This window comes from Actinia tenebrosa, unplaced genomic scaffold, assembly GCF_029948245.1.
Source record: "Actinia tenebrosa isolate PJP-AT-01 unplaced genomic scaffold, QUT_ActTen_1.0 PGA_scaffold13__45_contigs__length_12533684, whole genome shotgun sequence".
Classification (NCBI taxonomy): Eukaryota; Metazoa; Cnidaria; class Anthozoa; order Actiniaria; family Actiniidae; genus Actinia; species Actinia tenebrosa.
In genome coordinates, this window is record NW_028292573.1 from 436171 (window position 1) to 457524 (window position 21354).

General features: G+C 35.2%; 2 protein-coding genes and 1 pseudogene across 4 annotated transcripts in view; 1 reads left to right on the plus strand and 2 right to left on the minus strand.

Annotated features, from left to right (window-relative positions):
- Nucleotides 1-21354, plus strand: part of LOC116291021 (anaphase-promoting complex subunit 7) — a 136516-nt gene that overhangs the window by 74667 nt on the left and 40495 nt on the right. For all 3 annotated transcript variants that reach the window (XM_089029049.1, XM_089029051.1, XM_089029050.1), the window contains exon 14: nt 1522-1617. In XM_089029049.1, coding sequence (XP_088885175.1) covers nt 1522-1617 — 96 coding nt within the window. The remainder of the gene's footprint in view (nt 1-1521; nt 1618-21354) is intronic.
- LOC148911530 (uncharacterized) lies at nt 9057-12963 on the minus strand (annotated as a pseudogene).
- LOC148911531 (uncharacterized) lies at nt 20185-21336 on the minus strand. Its single transcript, XM_089029119.1, has 2 exons — nt 20737-21336; nt 20185-20634 (listed from the first exon to the last, which is right to left on the minus strand). The coding sequence occupies exons 1-2, from the start codon at nt 21334-21336 to the stop codon at nt 20185-20187; spliced, it is 1050 nt and encodes a 349-aa protein (XP_088885245.1).

Here is a 21354-nt window from a genome sequence, read left to right on the forward strand (position 1 = left end):
GTCTGTCCTCTTATTGACAATAAATTGCGTCATCACATTGTCAAAGTAGTGTGGGTTCACGAGGCGTAGCCGATCCAATTTGTGAGCAAAGCAATAAACGGAAACAGCGCGCGCTAGTTGACGCATGGGAGTAGGGTAAGGCGACATTTATGCTCCATCTATTTTTGAAAATAGCCCAACTGGTAAGAGCACAGGCAGCCCAATTTAAATTTATGTATACATAAGATCGACATTAGATACCGTAGAGGAATTATATAGGAAAACAAACGCGCGCGCGAAAAAAATGTTCTAGTGCATTTTTATGGACTTTTTTATTCTTTCCTATTACGGAGGACATTATCCTGACCTCGAATTTTAAAAGAATCAATTATTTAGTTTTTCTGATTTTATTTCCACAATTCATTTTTATCTAAATTGGGCTCCCTGTGGTAATAGACGATTTTCGAGATGAGTGAGCGCTGTCATAAATATCGCAAGCGAAGGCATTGAAACGAGGCATTTTCGGGAAGAGTGATAAGAAAAAGCCACTAGAATCCATAAAGTTAAAGGCGATTTCTAAAACCCTTGAAAAAATTAATCTTTCGTCTCAAGTGAGCCGTATTTTTTCAAAACGTTATTTTCTCATTTCCCAATCAAAAGAAACTTCAAAATAATTTCTTCGTTAACATAATTTTTGAAGTTTTGAATGTGTTTTCCATAGTGCACGTAATAGTCTTGCCCGAAAATGCCTCGTTTTTGAATCTGAGCATTCGATACTTTTGACAGCACTCGGGCATTTCGGAAATCGTCTATTCTCATGGCCCGCGCGATATTTTAAAGAAGTTTACCCGCTGTTATTTACGCGAGAATCTTTTGTCTTGTTATCGCGAGTAGTTTTCGTTGGTAAGTTCTGCCGATTTTAACGTCTTTTTCATAGCTGTTTCGTAATTCGTTGATGTGATAGTTGTAGCTAGGATTCATGATGATTTTAATAATATTTGTTGACTGTGGCTTATTTTTCTAGACAAATTGCACAGTGGTATCGGTCCGATCGTAGACCTTCTTCAGTGTAGATGTAAAGACGCGTATTTTGAATCTAGTTTTGAGCGCGCGATATTCTAGAATTTACAAGCGTTTTATAAATGATTGGAATCTGAATATGGTCATTTCCTGAGTTCCTTAACTAGTTCAGAATATCGAGCCGCTATAAATAAACTTTGTTCCCAGTTGCTTTTTCTCCCCACCACCCGAGCCGTTTCAAATAAGCCTTTTCATAGTTTAAGAATCGATTCCACTGCGCATGCGATTTTATGCGGGTTAATTAAGAACAAAAGAAGGCTTAGACAAAAGAAGTTGAGAAATTCGGGATAAAAATCGCATGCCCAGTGGAATCGATTCTTAAACTATGAAAAGGCTTATTCATGCTGGTTTCCCACTACGTTTGGATGCTAAGCGATCTTTAAAGATTTCTGATAGTTTTGCGAATTGCTTGTATATGGCATTTTATTGTTTCAAATAGTTATTTACTTATGTCCCATTTAGCCTCTCTTCTCCAAGCCCTCGGCAAGCATCAAGAGGCTTTAATACACTACAGAGAGGCTGTCAAACTATCACCCACCAACATTGATGCAACAAAAGGTATTTACTATCTGTAGTTTTTACATGTCTGTCTCATTTTAGAGCATAGTTAGGCCTAGGGCAAACGTCGAACTTTCCATGCACCGAACTTAATTACATCAAAGAATGTCGCCTCATTATCACCTGATATCCATTGTTTTTAATGAGTTCGGTGCATGGAAAGCTCGACGTTTGTCCTAGGCCTTAGTTATTATACCCTTGCCACAAAATCAAATTAATTAGAACTTAACACTACCAAAATATCGGCTAAACGCAAACATAGTAAATAAATGAAAAACAACAACAATATGCTGATTCGGAATTCACACATTTAATCACACCTGAATAAACCTTGATTATAAGTTATCCGTGAAAATAAAGTGATGAAAGTATCAGTTGCTGGCTCAATACCTCCATGCATGCAATAACATGATAATATTATGGTTTAGTGATATACACTTATTTCAATAAAGTTAGTCACCTGAAAAGCTACAAACTGAGACCGACAAGGATTATGGGTAGATACCTTTTACATGTTTCAACCGCTTGATAACTGTTGATGGACTTGAGATCTTCTACCAGTTACAAGTTAACCTCCCCTGAGCATCCTCAACTGCTGCAGTTTTTGTCAAAAGCTTTACTTGTTGGATATAAAACATTCCCCCATGATTCTCAGCGATCACAGCTTTCTAGGTTTTTGGTGACTAACTTTATTGAAATAAGTATATACTATTTGTCTATATATAAAAACAGATAATACTTTTTTGATTTTGTTGCACTGGTATAATGACTGCGCTCTACAAGGCTCATTTTACTCCTATAAGAAAAAAGAAAGCAAAATGTCATTCCCTAGAATATTTTATTTAACGGTCCGCATGAGAAAGCACATGAATATGAATACAACTTAAAACAAAGTATCTTATTCTAAAGAGATTGATACTTGGTCTGAAATGGGAAAACATTACGCAATGTAAAAAAAGGGAACCTCTTAGACTAGTAAAAGTAGGATCTTAGGGTGGCTGGCTACACACTAGGGGTAATGTAGCAGGGAAATGGCCCAGAAAATATGTAACAGCAGCAAAATCACGTTCTTTACACACGAGTGGATATGTAGCAGAGACATGTAGCGGCAGCATAATTACAACATGCACACAGTTAGCCTCGACACATTTACGACATGCACACAACTCGCGGAAATGTAGTAAAGAATTTGTTTCAACAACATTTAGCAGCAACAAAATCTCCTATGCACACACTTAGGAATCTAGAGCGGAAGCGTGTTCCAGAGACATGTAACAGCGATACAATTAAAACATGTTCACACGAGCGGGTGTGAAAATTTTAACATGCATGTGCACACTAAGGAAATATTGAGGAAATATCTCAGCGTCTGCTCTATTCACCACTTTCTGTACATCGATTCACTGGTCAAACACAATGCACTGAAGCGAGGCTTCGAAGTACTCTCAGAGGATTATTCAAATTTGAATCTTCTAGCTTCGACTGAATGCTTTGTATTTGACCAGTAAACCGATATGTGGAAATTTGTGAATTGTATTCAAAGCCGTGAAGCACTAGTTTTGCAGATAATTTGTCCTCTCGACACGTTCCTTGTGGTTATTACAGACAACCTGTACGGTCCTTTCATATACCTGCTTTAGTAAAAATATGATTAACAACTGTGTTTACATATTATTTAGATTTATCAAATTATCAATTTCGTATATATAACAACACATACTGTAAATTCTGGTTAAGAGTGGTACGATAAAGTCGTGCTGTTGTTGTTGTTCCATGAAGTTCAACGCCGTTGTAGCTGATAAAATTTAGACAGTATATTCTCAACTACTATTATCAGAAACTACCCTCTTATAAGCCACCTCAGTGACGTACTATAAATCAATTTATTTCTTATCGATCGTTAAAGTATCTGGTGGTTATTTCAATATCCAGTTAAATTCAAATTCAGTATTTTCCGTAATGCATTTGATTATTGCTCCAAAATAATTTCTTGGTATTATTTTTTTACTGTTACAATAGGGGAAGGATGTCAATTGGGACGCAAGTCCTGTTTCCTTCTCCTGTCAAACGTTTATCGTCTATAATCCTCGTAGTCTATACAATACAATACAATACAATGTGCTTTATTTATACCATACATTACAATAGAGAAAATATAGATATAAGTACATTTACAAAAGAATGGTAGAGGCTACCTAGAATAACTATAAAGCTAAACGTCTTAAAAAGTCTTGCTTCTTACTGTCTCATGATATTCATACATTCTTTATCGTAAATTACAATCGTATTTAATATGATTATCTAGCAATAATTAGCTCCCATCTGAATAGCTGTTATCGTAGTTGAGCACGCCACCCAAACAAACCGGCGATGTCGTGATGAACGTAGCATCAAAACGAGACTATCTAGTCGAGCTTCGGATAATTTTGCTAGGAAATTTACTACAAATCTTCGAGAGATCCATGGGCTGTAGGAGAATATTTGGTTTGTGTCGGGGAAAATGCTTGTTAGTAGATCGAATAAATCGCTAATTACTCACTTGGATCTGTCTACCCGTGTTTTATTGATTGTTACATTAGTCTCTGATGAATAAACATGAATTAAATGGTCGTTAGACCTCCTTTAAAGTGCCTATGACCCTTATTTTTTTACTTTTTTATATCGAAATATAAGCTATTCTAAGAAAGAAATGTTTGTTTTTGACGCTTCTTTCTATTTTTTCGAGCGGTCAAAAGTGCGAAAATAGGAAGACTCCAAAATATGACCGACCGACATGGGGGACTGGGCTAGTGACGTCATAATAGCAACACGTTCTTCTTGATTTACAAAGAAATGTATGGGATACTGAAAACTTCCTTGCGTGTCTTTGGGTTTTTTAGAAGTCTTTAGACTTTTAACTGCTTTCTTGGGCTTCTATGAGGAAGTTCATTATCTAAATATTCCATTTCCAGTTCTCATCGGGATTCGTAGCCTACTCTACTGGTATATTGAAGCGAACACAACCTAGTAAAGCAAGTGAGGTGACTGAAGGGGTTCCGACCCGATCAAATATTATCTCATTGGCTGTGGATAAAACTTGTCAAAACCTTAGTAAATACTCCAAAAGTACAGCAGCATACACCGAATGCAATAATGGCCGCTGGCGCGCGAGGCGTGGGTCGAAGCGGTATGCGAAAACGAGGCTAGTCAGTCCGCCATTGCTGCTTCCACAGTTGTTTATTATAAGAGTCAAGAAAATGCCGTCGTTTTGCTGTGTTCCAAAGTGATCACAGAATCGATACAAAATAAAGGAAGGAAATTCAGTTCAATTTCTCAAAGGATAAAGACCTTCGTAAGAGAAAGACTTCAACCTGAACGAGCGTACGAAGGTAAGCTCTCTTCATTTCAAGATCAACGACCTAAAAAAATCGCTAAGTGGACGAAAAGATCTCCACGACTTAATGCGAAGTACCGGCGTGAGATTAACCTACCTTTCTACAAGTTGTGTTTTTGTTTTCAATCCTTTAAGATAATCTCTTCGGCATTTCAACCAAAAACGCAATTCTTCATTTTTTAAAGAAGTTGGGGTTCTTCCTTCAAGAGATGCCCCAAGAATATCGTCTTCACAGAGTTGTATTGTTGAAGTGCTAGCCATGTTTACAAAGATTCGGGGGGAAACTCATTCGATCGAGGACTGACTAGTCTCGTTTTCGCGAAGCTTGACCCACTGACCCGCGCGTCGGCGGCCATTATTGCATTCGGCGTATAGTTAGAAATTCCTTCCTGGAAATTTTTAGAGTCGTTATAGGGAACCGCAGTTGATACCGGGTAACTTTTACTTGTCATTGCTCGAACTGAGTCGTCTTCGCTCCGGATCGGGAATAATTTATTCCCGGTTTATCAAACAGTTTTGGTGAGTGTGGTAACATTTCAGTGATTATTAAACTCTTAAGAAGTACTTAGTGCAATGCTAAAAGGGCTGCAATGAATGGTTGAGACAAAATACCCGTACGATGTCTACGATTAACATATGAATAATACTACTAGTCACAATATTTTAATTCTTTGCTACCGTAGAATGCTCTGTAGATTTTTTACTTGAATTTCCCTCGATATAGGATCGTTTTTAAATCTTCAAAGATATGCATGGCTAGATACTGTGAGACAAGATAGAAAGCTGATAGAGTAGAAAATATTATATTCGACTATGAAGTGAAACCATGTTGACCTGCAGAGTAACAGATAACTTTAGACAGATGATACGAAGTGTCACGCACCCTTATTTCCTCGACTGAACTACTACAGTATAAATATATAATGCAATTGCCCTATTTCACTATGACGTCACATCAAAACAATCTATTATTTAAACGCAAAGGATCATGGTCGTCGGACGGAGTCAGAATCAACGCAAATTCACCGAAAATTGTTCTAAAACCCGCATCAATCAACGAAAAGAAGTGGAATAGCCAGCAAAAGTTCAGAATATTTTTTAATACATATTAACACATATTATATCTGAAAACCAGGCCATTCTAGATTAAACTGTTTCGATAGAAGCAAATTTTGTTGAATTTTCTATTGGATTTGGCTATAGGCCCCTTGCAGTTAACGGTCACGTACATACATACATACATAAACTTTATTTAACCTCGAATTTCAGAGTAGCTTACAAAGCTAATATCTTCGAGAGAAAAAAAAAAAAAAAAAAAGAAAAGGGCTATTGAATAATGATTATAAAACTACGTGTCTGTACTGGACTGCAAATTTTTTGTTTTTATATTAAATTGGTGATTCTTTTTAGCTACTTGTAAAGAACTGAATGAAAACATGTCTATCCAGTGTGTTACGAAATGCAGTTTTATTACGATCTCTCGAAACAGGTTGTAGAAAGTTTGTTTGCAGTCCAGTAAATTTCACCCATGGGAATCAAAATGTTCATTCATTTGCTCTCAGTGAATTAATCAGCACGTGATTGCTTAGCTGCAAAGTGCCTATTCTATCCCCGACATAAACAAGCAGTGACGTCATAGTGAAATAGGGCCATTCATGTTTAGATTTTGAAAAGTGTTAAGCGACGAAGCCATCTACATTGAAAAAGATTTTGTGAACTACCTGGAGTTATTTGATTGTTTCTGTTGTTTCTGACTTGGAAACGACCTGCAAGAATTTTGCGCGGCACGGACTCGCATATGCATCCATAAATACATGAGATATTAATAAGAATAATGCTAAAAAATCTATGAGTTAAAGGCTGTAGGTACATGTAGTGCTCAGAGTTACTGTATGTGAAATATATAAGTCTTTGAAGCTAATTTATTACACTTGATTCTGAGCGTGACAACCTAGTATGAGGTTTTCCATGGGTTGCGTTTAACTTCTTGCTGATTCTCTTTTTCTTAAAATAACTCCCAAAAAAATTTCATTCCTGAAGTCTGAAGTATTTAAAATCCTCTAACCACTAATATGAGGCCTTTTGAAGGCGTAAAAAACGACAAATTGGTAGTGAAATCTAGAGAGAATGAGGAAGCATCTAAACCCAATTTATTACTATGACGTCACAGCCCAGTCCCTTAGGTTATCATTTCGCGCGGCCAGAGATCAAAGAAATGCCGATTTTAGTACTTTTGACCGTTCGAAAAATAAAAATAAAAAATAGAAAGAAGCGTCAGAATCAAAAATTTTTTCGACACGTTTCTAAGAATAGCTTATACTTCGATATAAAAAAGTAAAAAAATAAATTTCATAGGCACTTCAATAGTTTTTCTTCGATTCTAACAGCCATCTTTGTCTTTCTAATAAGCCCGCTATATTTAATTATGTAAAAACGCAAATACGTCATTAAAACAGGGAGCCCAGTTTCTGTTGTATTTTCTTTTTACTAAAAATTAAGAGGGTAGGTCCAAAGTGGGCGTTGCCCCACTCTCACCAATGAGATGCATGGATTATGTACCAAGTGATCACTTTGAATCGCTTTGAGCTCGATGCCAGTTGTTTCGTCATCATACGGCCTTTTATTTATTTATTTATTTATTTATTATTATTTATTTATTTATTTATTTATTTATTTATTTATTTATTTATAAGCTTTCACCAAAAATAAAACAGCTACAAATGATAATATTAATATATAATACTAGGTGTGGAAAAACAAAATGAAATGATGAATAATAATAATGATATGAAAGTGTTGGTGAGGGTGTCACAACAGAGCCTGGCTCCACATAAAGTGTACCCTTTCAAAATAATAGTAGTAAAAAAGGAATACTACCAGATTGGCAAGGATGAATGGACAAATAAACATGGTGCATGGTGTAGAGGTCGAGACTTAATACTATATAAAAACACTTAAAATATGTATTATTAAGATCTATACTCTATATGTAATATATATAATAGCGGAGCTCCCGCGCGAGCGGGAAAAAACAAGTTAAACCATCGAGTTGATTTTTCATGGCTTGGCTGACGTCACTTCCGTCCGTACGTACGTACGTACAAACTTCCGTGTACACAACACAAGAATCCCACTTGATGTCAAAGCAAAACTACTAGCTAAGGCGGCTCTCAAATGCACAGAAAAAATCGCTTTAGGACAAGTTATAGACCAAAGACAATTAAAAAAACTTTCAAAGATGGATCAAGAAGTGTTCTTCAAGAATTCAGGTGTGTGCTTTTTAGCAAACAATCGTACATTATTATTTTTTTGACAAGCATTTTTCTCGACGAATCGACAAATCGAAGACTTTCTCTCAAAACTTTATATTTCTATAGATAAGCTTAATTTATTTCAAGCTGGAGGAAAAATAATACGAAGAGCATATTACGACAAATATTCGCCCCTATTTAGCTTTGTAAATCTTTAACAAATCTGTTGTTTTTAACCAACTATCGTATGTTTTTCGTTCAATAAAAATGCAGCTTTGTTCGCCTCCTATCGCGGGGTCCCATCGGCAAAACAATGAAGACTTTCATTCAAGAATTTTATATCTTTCTACAGATAATTTATTTAATTATTGAATGAAATATAGATTTAAATAATAATAATAATAATATATTTATAACGCGCCATTCAATTAAATAAATTGGATAAAAAGAAATATAGATATAACATAATATAATATAGTATATAATAATATAAATATATTAAATAAATAAAATATATAGTAAATAGCAATAAAGATGAATAAAATTCTAAGTAAAAGCTAATTTAAAAAGGTATGTCTTAACAAGTGATTTAAATTTCCTGATACACAGTTCATTCCTGATTTCAACAGAAAGAGCGTTCCACAGTTTAGGGGTCGCAGATTGAAAAGCCCTGTCACCTAAAGTTTTTTAACAGTTCCCACTAGCTGGATTTAGCAGAGTGCCCTTATGATTCCGGAGGTTATACCTAGATACCTTACTTACTGAAACCAAATCAGATAAATATTGTGGTGCTAGCCCATGTAAACATTTAAATGTTAACAGTAGTATCTTAAAATGAATACGATATCTAATAGGTAACCAGTGTAAATCAAAAAGAACTGGTGTGATGTGGCAAAAACGAGGAAGCCCTACAATAACCCTGGCAGCAGAATTTTGCACTCTTTGTAACTTATTTACATGAATATCAGGAAGCCCATACAATAAACTATTACAGTAATCAAGTTTACTCACTATAAAAGCATGGACCAAAGTCTCGGTAGAACCACGTGAAAGGTATTTCCTATTTCTTCTAATATTGTATAGATGGTAAAACGATGAACTACAAGTTTTCTTTATTTGTTCATGCATATTCAAGTGGGAGTCAAACCTGGCTCCCAAGTTTTTTACAACAGAAGATTGGTTAATCTTGGATTCTCCAACTTGTAGATTGGTGACGTTCACTTTCTCCAGCTGTTGTTGGGTACCGATCACTAAGAATTCTGTTTTACCAGGATTCAGCTTCAGTTTGTCAAATAGCATCCATTGTTTAATGTCTGAAATACACGCTTCCATAGCACTCACAGCCAACCTCTCATCAGTATCGTCGCCCGGCTTGAAGGCCAGGTACAGTTGTGTATCATCCGCATATGCGTGGGCTTGAGGCAGATGACTTTCAATAATTCTGAATAGCTTGCTTGAATACAATATAAACAGCAGAGGACCGAGGCAGCTGCCTTGTGGAACACCGTATTCCAGATCAAACGAATCAGAAACAACACCCTCAATGGTGACACGTTGACGTCTGTGTGACAGATATGACTCAAACCACCTTAAGGCCATCCCTGATATGCCAAAATCAAATGAGAGGCGGTTAAGTAGAACATTCAACTGTTTGCTGTTCGAGCAAGTATGATTATGAGAATTAGCTTAAATTTGTGTTGTTGAGAGATGTTATTGTATAAAGACCTTTCTTTCACTTTAAAAAGCTAAAAAATATTCAAAAAAAATTTACAAACGCCAATTTACTGACAAGAAATTCATCATTTTGTATTTTGCATTGCCTTGCATTATTTTCTATTTTGTCTCGGTTGTTCTTGTCAAGTTTAACTAAATGTAAACTTCGTCTCGTCCTGTAAAAGACGTAATCATGTAAGCAATATTTTCTGCTCACCTTAATAATAATAAATAATAATAATAAATATTTCTTATATAGCGCCTCTTCCATAAATGTCCAGTGGCGCTTTACAATAAATTCAAAACTAAATTATCGTAAAAAATACTAGACCTAAAAAAGAAAAATTAAATCAAGAGCTAAAGTACCTTAAAATTACTTAATAAAATATTAATAAAATTGCAATAATATCCCTAAATAATTCCTAAAAATATATAAATAATCAAAAAGTGCTCTAGTTTTTGACGTGGCTTAAATAAAATCACTATATACCGATTTAAACAGATGCGTTTTCAATTTAGACTTAAAGCATTCTAAAGATTGGCATAGTCTTATATTCTGTGGCAGGTCATTCCATAATATAGGCGCAGAGATAGAAAATGAGCGTTTGCCATACGATTCTAAACCAGTTTTCAGGTCTGTTTTTTGGTCTTGATTTGCCCTAAATCTCCAGAATTTCGATTTCAATGAAAGACATCCGAGGTAAATTTCACTAAACTTGATATTGTATTGGATTATCTGTGGTTATCTTTCGTGTTTTTTTTTTAAGTAAAAGAGATTCAAAGCCTAAAACTGTCGGCCTTGGAAAACTTTGTTGAAAAATCTTCCAAGAACAAAACTAGCCCCTGGGGGTGGGGGTGAGTTGTGTACATAATTCCTAAGTGGGAGAGTATACTCGCGCAAAGAAAACAACGTAGTGCATTTCGATTCGATTTCACTGCATGGTTTTTATTATGGGAGAAATTATCTTCATCTCGATTAAAAATAATTGAAGATTTTTTCCCCGATCTTATTTTAACCTTTCAGTTTCATTCAAATTGTTTTCCCTGTGACTTCCGTATCGGGAGCTCCGCTTTTAGGCAGTGCCTAAATATATATTATATATAATAAACGACGGCAAAGAAAAAGCATAATCAAAAAAACTGCCGACTCAAGTACCGCCATTAGAAGTTAGTAGCAGCAGTTAGAATTGGCATGGAGGTTACGACGTGAGGAGCACTTAGTGCACACAGACTTCCAAGTATTAAAGTTATTCATACCATAAGTGTTCGAGAGCGCTGTAGAATAATGATTTATTAGGCCAGATTTAAATTGGTTAAAGTTAGCGGCAGTACGAATGGTTACAGGTAGATTATTCCAAAGTTTAGGGAGATGATTAAAATAGCTATATTGATAAAGCTTATCACGGCACTTAGGAATTAAAAGTTCATGCACAGAGCTGTGGCAAATGAGTCGGGTTGACTTTGGGATAACGTATGAATGAATAGGAAAACTATAGTGGCCGGAACGACATTTGTTAAAAAAGAAGAGATCTTTAATTTCGTGCCCATATGATAATGGCAAAAGGTCTAATCTGAGCAAACGTTCCTGATATGATATTTCATCTGACCATTTGATTCCTAAAATGAATCTTGTTGCACTACGTTGCAAACGTTCTATTCTGCTTATGCTACAAATTGTTTGAGGTGACCATAGCTCACTTGCGTAGCCCACATAGGGACCGCACAAAAGTCAGGTAGAGAGTCCGTTTGTGTTGAATATTAAACGAGTCTAAACAGTGGCGACGCAAAAACCCGAGGGTTCTGAATCCCTTGGCAGAAACAGTGTTTATGTGCATGTCACATTTGAGATCACTGGTAGCGTAAAAGAATGCATTAAATGCCTCAGCTTTGCTCTCGCCATCTGAATATTGAGTATTGTTATATGTGACTGTAGCTGGAATAGAGTCAGATTTTGTTTTGTGGCAAAAGAAACTCCAAAACCGTTTCGTGTTGTTCTTCAAAGAGGCTTCAAGTGAAGCCTTGTATTCCTTGAGTTTACGATCAATCAGGGTTTTACACTCCTCCCTCAGAGTCTTGAACTTTACTTGGTAGTGCGTACTGTTCCGTCTTTTTGCGGTGCGCCTTGCCGTCTCCTATTTCTTCAACAGATGAAGAACTTCTTTGTCAATCCAAGGGGGAGTGTAGGAATTTCTTATTTTCGCTTTAGGGACATTGGAGTTCAGAATTTCCATCAGTGTGTCTTTCCACTCGATCCAGAGAGTATCAACATCCATAAAACGTGAAGTATCAAAGTTTAGGTTCTGCTTGATTTGTTTCTTTATCTGTTCGAAATCTTCTTCATTGAACTTGTACACATGACTCAGGCTTCTGGACCCTACGCGGTTTAGCAATCAGCTCAAATTCGAGCAGATTGTGGTCAGTGTGGAACCCTACATCTACTGGGGTTCTGACTTCAATGTTCGTGATACGATCCGGCTCGTTTGTAATTAACAAGTCCAGGATATTGTCTATGCGTGTTGGAAAGTTGTTGAGCTGGAATAGCGAATGTTCTTGGAGGAGCTAAGTAAATGCAGAATCAGCAGAATTTGGATGGTTAGAATAGCCACAGCCTTCAACCCATTTAACAGATGGATAGTTGAAGTCCCCCAGAATAATGGAATGATTCCTCTGAATCTGCGCAATGTGCCTTAGATGTGAAGTGAGTTGTGAAATTGAGTTAAAGTTATAGTTTGGGGTGCTGTCAGGTGATCTATAAATGGTGCTTATGATGAGTTTAGAAGAACCAGGTAGATTTAGTTCAACTTTGACCTTCTCCAGATCATTCTCCAAATCAGGTCTACGGCGACATTCATAGCAGTTCTTAAAAGCCACGAGAGGCCCGCCGCCAGTTCGTCCAGTACGGTCCCACCGAAATAGCACATATCCCCTGTCCAATATTTCTGAATCTAAGATGGTATCCGTAAGCCAAGTCTCCGTTGGTGCATGAATTAAGATATGGCGAGCTAACATCGGCGCTACATCGTTTGTTTACTGTTTTAAAAATATAGACGACTCAGCTTTAAATAAATATCGGAGCATCGCCAACTATTCCGGTCATGCGGTGTCGCTTGAAAGTGTTAAGCGAGTTAAGTCAGATTTTACAAAGTAATGTATTAATAAATTTCTGTGTAAACAGTTTTCCACTCGCCGGGGTAGAAGAACAATATGTAGCATTAAGGTGGCTTGACTGGGTTTTGTTTGTGGCGCACCTTCGAAGTTTGAAGGGGAAATGCAGTCGCTGCCAATAGCTTAATTTCAAATAAATCATTATGACATGTCTAGAGATAGATTCAAGTTTTACATGATATACAATTTATCATGATCGGAGTTGCCATAGCAATACCGTGACGTCATGTCATTTTTTATACATATTAGTTTTGGCGAAATCAGACGTTTGTATTAAAAATTGTTTAACAGAACTTAAAGTTCATATGTTTGTCTTCAAGTTAACGAAGTTTCGAAGATTTGTATGGAAGCGTTTCGAAATAATTGCCGTCGGAACTTTTGGACAACAAAAATGTAAACAATCCAAAGCAATTAGTTCATGTGACCGAAACCTTTCCTTTCTGGACATGGGAAAAGCTTTTTTTGGGGTCATAGTGTTGTGTTACTATTCCACTAGTCCTTCTGAGAAATGGAAAGAAATCGCGTTATTCGATTTCGAGAAATATGATTTCAAGCCTAGTTAGTAAAGTTGTGCCTTTTGATATCTTGTCAAAAATTTCACTTGTCTTTACTAAAAACAGTCAAACTCAATAATCCGATGATGAATTTTTTTTAACTTCCAAGTCAGTTGCTTTAGATAACGCATTTATATACCCTAAAGTTTCAAGTTCATTGAAATAATTTAAAACCGTCAAATAATATTCTCAATTCCATAAACATTTGTATCCTAATTCTAAATATGCAACCGCTTTCTTCACTCGCACTTTGTTTATATCGTTACGCTTTTCAATTGTCCGGAATATTTCCAAAGTCGTGCATGCGCATTCCAACACCTCACACTTTACATTCGAAGCCTGATTGCTTTCCGAAACCCTCCCGACTATGATAATTTCATATGAGCTAGCAAATAACAAAGAAAAACACTTGTCACACGACTATCTTGTACTCTCGTTAAACTTTATTTAGTAAAATATTTTTTTGTCTTTAGAATGGTATAGTATGAAGTATATATGAAATTGCAATCACAAATTATCATAGTCGGAAGGGTTTCGTTTCGGTTGCCCAAAAGTTCCGACGGCAATTATTTCGAAACGCTTCCATACAAATCTTCGAAACTTCGTTAACTTGAAGACGAGCATATGAACTTTAAGTTCTGTTAAACAATTTTTAATACAAACGTCCTGATTTCGCCAAAAATGGAATGTATAAAAAAATGACATGACGTCACTGTATTGCTATGGCAACTCCGATCATGATAAATTGTATATCATGTAAAACTTGAATCTATCTCTAGACATGTCATAATAATTTATTTGAAATTAACTTATTGCCAGCGACGCATTTCCCCTTCAAACTTCGAAGGTACGCCACAAACAAAACCCAGTCGAGCCACCTTAAAGCATTTGATTTTTACCAAACATACTTTAATTTGTTTTGAAAAACCTCTTCGTCTCGATATTTAGATTTTAACAGCCTTCTTGCCATAAGTGCTTCGTTAAATTGCAAGAAAAACACAAAAGGTCAAATATTATAAACAGGATTTCTCAAAATCAGAACTAGTTACCTCATTTGCCGGGGTCGATCCTTAAAACACACACATTCTAAATTACTGATGTCGAATCTGTGGTCGATTGAACGAATTTATACTTTTCGTTTTTTATTTTCAAAAAGCTCCGATATGAGACGAATATTTGTGAGATCCTTCTTCAAGAATAGGCACTTTGTGAAGCAAAAACCTTGAAAATTATTCGCAAAATACGGCATGTTTGGTACCAAAATAAAGCTTGAATCCTCAGCTCTCGTTTGCCATCGTTTGTAATAGGATACCTATTAAAGCACAGGAATACCGTAACAAAAGGTTTTGTTTCTCTAAGTCCGGGCCTGAGAGAGCTTGGGCTTCCTGTGTTTTTATTTTATACATGATATCCGCTGACTTTGCGAGCGGCGCATGGCCGGAATAGTTGGACGATGGACCCAAATACTGCTTTGCATTTTACTTAGTACAAGTAAAACATTGGACCCTAACGAACTCTTCATGGCTGTAAGAAGCATCCAAAAAAAGAGGTTTCATAGTATAAACTCTACTATTTAAATCAAAATAATTTTTAAAGTGCGATACGTGTTTATAAATACTTAAACCTAGACGCTCAACGGCTGCATTTTATCCATAGAAATGGCTCATGACGGAAGATTCAATTTGTTCATGTTCTTCAGATAGTGAGATTAGTACATTTACAATTAATTAATAAGAAAAATCCCTCGAAAATAATCCGTAGAACAAGCGAACAATGCTTCCAATTCGATTCAGTATGTTCAGGAGAACCCCTCGAATATTTTTGAAAACAAACGAACAATGCGTTCCTTATTTAGATGAAGGGGACAGGGTAGTTTCCTTATATATATGAAGGGGACAGGGTAGTTTCCTTTTATGGAGATGTCGCGTCATCATCTGGCATCAAGGTTAGTACGATGAAATTGTACTTTGGGCCTACCCTTTTAATATTTAGTATAGCAGGATACAACAGAAAATGGGCTCCCTCTGTTCATGACGTATCTGCGGTCTTTCCTAATAAGATATTGCAGGCTCAGCAATAACAAAGATTTTTTTATTTTTTTAGGTTTTTTTTTATTTCTTTTTTTTTTTTTTTTTTTCCTTTATTTATTTTTACATGTTGTAATACAATTTTATTTCACATGGAAAAGAATGTTGTTTTTTTTTTTTTTTTTTTTTACAGATAATGCAAAAAAATACAAACATACAGTTAATTATTCAAGGGGGTTAAAAAGTTTCCATAACGGTTTCCATTTTTTTTCATGTTTACCTAATTTGCTTGAATCTCTCGCTATGATAGATTCACACATAAAGGTAATCTTTAATTTTTTTTGAAAAGAATCTATAGTTGGTGTGAGTTCTTTAAGCTTGCAAAGAAATATATAATGCTTTGCCTCAAGGATTGATATGATTTAAAAGCTTGTAATATATATCATCTTTCTAAAAGACACCAAGTAGAATGCTATTTACATTTAAAGTAAAAGGTTGAATGTCATTTTTAGTTAAAAAAGTAATTATATCGTTCCAAAAACCTTTTATAATTGTACATTTAAGAAATATATGTTCAAGACTATCCACTTTTTCCTTACAAAAACTACAAAGTGAAGAATCTATTTTTCCAATTTTATGCAAAAAAGTGTTTGTAGGTATTATTCTATTTAAGATCTTATATTGAAATTCTCTTAACCTAGTTTCTATAGTAACTATAAAAGGTAACGTATATATGCTCTTCCAGTTCAAGGATTCCTCACTTTCAATGTCATATTTAAATTTTGCTGTTGGAGGTTCAGCCTTTTTTGAAACAAAGAAATCATAAATTTTCTTTGATTCTAACTTTGTAAGTTCAATTTTTTCAGAATCACAAATAAGATATTTCATATTTTGATTCAATGGGTATGTAATATATGGTACTTGGGATGAGTTACTTTTCAAAAGTTTTCGCCATTCCTGAGGCATTGCATTTTGCAGACTTAACATTATATACAATTCCAAAGCTGTAATCTTTAATTGAAATGTTTTATTTTCCAATTTCAAAGCAGCATTGGCATCAAATAGATGTCCAACTTTTTGTATGCCTTTTGCAAACAGACCTTCCTCAAAAACTGATTTTTTATCGATACAGATATATTTATTGTTCCAAAGAATTTGATTTGCAACAAGTTCTAGATTGGATGGATTCGTTTTACTTCCGTTACAAGAAGACCAAACTTCAATGCATTCCCTATAAAAATCTGGAACTGTCAGTGGTAGTTTGGAGAATTCGTAATCACAATAGAATAAAAGTTTTCCACCTACTCCTTTCAAATAATAATCTAAAATTTTTATCCAATCATTTACCGGATCAGTAAGGTACTTTTTAACACACAATATTCTTTGTGCTTTTAACATTGACTCAATGTCTGACATCTTCAAGCCACCCTGATCTATCGGGCTGATCAGAGATCGGCGCTTAACTTTGTCTTTTCCATGCCAAATGAACGAATATAATACACTGTTTATTTCTTTTATAATGTCCTTATCACACGGGAACATCATCACACGATATAAAATTTTGGGTATCAAAAACGATTTAATTTTTGAATTTTTCCTAATAAAGTCAACTTTCTCCAGTTCCACCTGTTTAAAGTTTCTTTACATGACTCAATAATCGATTCCATATTTTTCCGCTTAAAGATTACGGGGTTTCGAGTGAAATAAATCCCTAATATCTTAACATCATTCCTAACATACTTATTCCATGGCCCAATCTCTAACTTCTTTGTAGTACCCAGAATTAAAATTTCTGTTTTGTCAAGATTGATTTTAAGACCTGAAAAAAGTTCAAAATGTTCAACTACTGAAAACAAAATCGAGAGCGAAGTTTTATCTTTAACAAAGGTTGTCATATCGTCTGCAAAGTTAATGAGTTTTACTTCGTGATGACCTATATTTATTCCCTTCACCAATGTATTTTGTCTAATCTGTATCATCAACAACTCAGTGACTATAATAAACAAATAGGGAGAGAGCGGATCCCCCTGACGTACTCCTCTTTTAATATTAAAGTATGGCGTATGAAAACAATTATTTGTAACACAGCTAGATATATTCGTGTATAAAGTTTTAATCCAAGCGATAAAGGAGCTTCCAAAATCAAAGACTTTTAATACTCTAAACATGAAATCCCAGGAAACAGAATCAAATGCTTTTTCAAAATCTATAGTAGTTAGGATACCTCCGAGCTTTTTTGATTCAACGTATTCTGTCGTATCTTGATTCGAGCGTATTGCGTCGAAAATATTCCTTCCTTTAACATAAGCATATTGATTAAAGTGTATTATGCATGGTAAAACTTTCTCTAATCTATTCGCAAGTGCTTTAGAGCCAATTTTTGCATCTACATTTATTAGCAAGATTGGTCTCCAGTTTTGGATAAAGCGTCTATCTTTATTTCTTTTTTCAATTAGCTTGATTATTGCCTGTTTCTGAGTGGTTGATAATTCTCCATGCTGATGTGAAAATTTAAACTGTCCACTAAAAGATGTCTTAACTGTGGCCAAAATTTTCTATAGAATTCTACTGATAAGCCATCATTTCCCGGAGTTTTGTTTTTTTGAAATAGAAGTAGCGCTTGTAGACATTCGTCAACGCTAAGTTGTCCTTCGCAAATCCTCTTTAACTCACCCGACAATTTGGGAATATTTGTATAATTTAAGAAACAACACGCTTCAAAAACCTCAGAGCTTACTGAAGATTTTTTATCATATAGAACACGGAAAAAGGAGTGAATTTCATTATTTATTTCATTTGGGTTGCATGTCTCCTTTCCATCTGACCTCAGAATACGCCGTATACAAGTTTTTTTATTTCTTCTATTTTCAAGATTTAAAAAGTATTTATTACTTTTTTCCCCATTTTCATACCACGTGGCTCTGGAGCGAATAATCACTCCTTTTATAACATAGTCGTATTCTTGTTCAAACTCTTGCTTAACAGAATCTAAAACTTCTAAGTTTTGTTGCGTTTGAGACTCTTCATAATTCTTTTCGCAAGTTTTTAATTTTTTGTCAATTTCAAGTAATTTATTTTTTTTCTGTTTTGCTAATTTTTTACTAAAAGAAATAGTTTCCTGACGAATTCTATATTTTATCCAATCCCATCGAAGCCTTGGATCCATAATTTCTACTCCTAAGTCTCGAAAGATGCTTATCATAAAATCTGTGTAATCACTTCTTTCCAAAAGACTATTATTTAGTTTCCAATATGATGACCCCCGAGCTTGATCAACTAAACTATCTATTTCTAGGGAGACAGCACAGTGGTCCGTCTTAATCGAAGTATTAATATTTATGTTTGAGATGTCGTCCTGTAAATTATCATTAATGAGCCAGAAATCAAGCCTTCTTTGAATAAGTGGATTTTTCTGCCTCCAAGTATATTTTTTCGTTGTTGGATTGCGAATTCTCCAAATATCTACGAGGTCATACACTTGCATCAAATCATTTACTACTTTCACTGATTCTTTTTCTACTGGTTTACCTCCGTCTCCATCCAACTCAGGATTAAAAATTATGTTAAAATCACCTCCTAACAAAACGGAACATTCCAATTGTTCATAATTACTTAACGAATTTTCAAGTTGTTGAAAGAAGGTAATTTGCTCTCTTGTCTTGTTCGGGGCATACACATTTATTAATAAGAAATAATTGTCTTGTATCGAAGATTGAATGATTATAAACCGACCTTCCGCATCCAATTCAATATTTATTACTTTAAAATCTAGTTCTTTTTTAACGACAATTGCAACACCACGACTGTGGTGTGTACCGTGAGCTAAATACATTTCTCCAGACCATTCTTTTCGCCAAATATTTTCTGTATCTTTACTGCTGTAGGTCTCTTGAAGAAAACATATGTCTGCTTTTTGTCTTTTTATTCATTGCCATATCGCGGCTCTCTTTTCACGAGATCGTATTCCTCTGACATTAAGCGAGAGAATCTTGAACTGCATGTTACCCTTCATAATTCCTGAGAGGCCTTTTTCTAAAGTCTTTAATAAACTTATTGTAAGAAACCCCCTTGAGAAAAAAATAGAGTGCAGTAGGAAAAGTTCCGACACTTACATATACAAATAATACAAAAGAGACGAACAAATAATAACTATAGTTAATAATCCACAATACAAAAAGTAAGACGTGGCAAGTAGATAACTTTGTAGCCACGAATGAAAGAGGAGCGAATTGATAGTCAATTTGCATGTTATTGGAAGAAAAAATAAACAAAAAAGAAGAGCTTGAGCGTGAGCTCCCGAAAAGGAAAACAATCGTATAAAGAAGCTTTCTTTGGGATTATAACGGAAAAAAAAAAGACAAAATTATGCAACTTTGTAAAGTGACCTATCTTACCTAAAGAAACAAGAAAAATATAACTATATTATTTTCCCTGTACATAGCACAAAAAATATGTACTATAGAAAAATAAGTTCAAATTCTTTATTACTTATCCACTTGTACTCCATCGATGAAGAGCTTTTGTGGTTCTCTTTTGCTGAAGTTTGCCTTCTTACCCATTTTCCTTGCTTCTATCAATTTGGGATTTAGAAACTTCCTTATTTTCACTACTTCAGCTGGATAGTCTGGTCCAATTCCAAAGCCCTCAGTAAGGTTAAAACGCTTGGAGAAGATGTTTTCGCGGTCAGGATATCTTAAGAAGCGAGCGAGAATCACTCTTGGTTTGTTTGGGTACTTTTTGCCTGTTCGGTGAACGCGCTGTATTTCCATCGACTCTGCATTTTCAATACCTAGTTGTTCTTTGAAAAAACTGTAGAGCACAGTTTTCGTGTCTTCATCTTCTTCTAATTGTGGTATTCCGTAGAAACGCAGGTTTTCGCGACGATCATATGTCTCATATTTTAGATGTTGTTCCTTCAGGTTGGAGATTTCGTCCTTTAAAGTTTCAATTTCTGCTTAATGAGTCTTCTTTAGGTCCTCGATGTTCTTTTCTTTCTCTTCAGCAGATGCACTCAGGAAACTTATACTTTTTTCCACTTCGTTGGTGGTTCCTGCAATATCTTCTATTTCCCGTTGGACATCATATACTTTATTGTACATTGTTGCATACGAGGACTTTGACTCTTCTATAGATTTATTTAAAGATTTCATTTCTTCTTGATTTCTCTCGATGAACTGTTCGTGGTCTTTCTTAACTTCTTTCAAGGATTTATTTAAACTGCTTATACTTTTCTCCAAGCCTGTGGATGAAGTGCTTACTTCATTTACCTTGTGCTTCAGTGTAGGGACTTCCTTCTGTAGTTCTTTGACCGTTACATTGGTATTAGTCACCGAATCATGGAGTGATCTCATTTGGCTCTCAATGACATCCAATTTTTCAAGCTTGACTAACATCTCATCCATTTTGGAGGCATATTTCTCTGCCATGTTCAATACTGACAAAACTTCATCAGATTCAGTTTGATTCACTTCGTTGACTTCATGAATGGCGTCCTCTCCTTTGCAAGTGTCGTTAACGACATCTGAAATTTTGACTTCTTTTAACTTTTTTGGATCAGGAGATGACTCCGTTTCGGACGAGCTACTTGAGTTTTTACTTGTTCTATTCTTTCTTTTAGGAAAAGTTGCCGATATCATATTAATAAATCGAAGAAA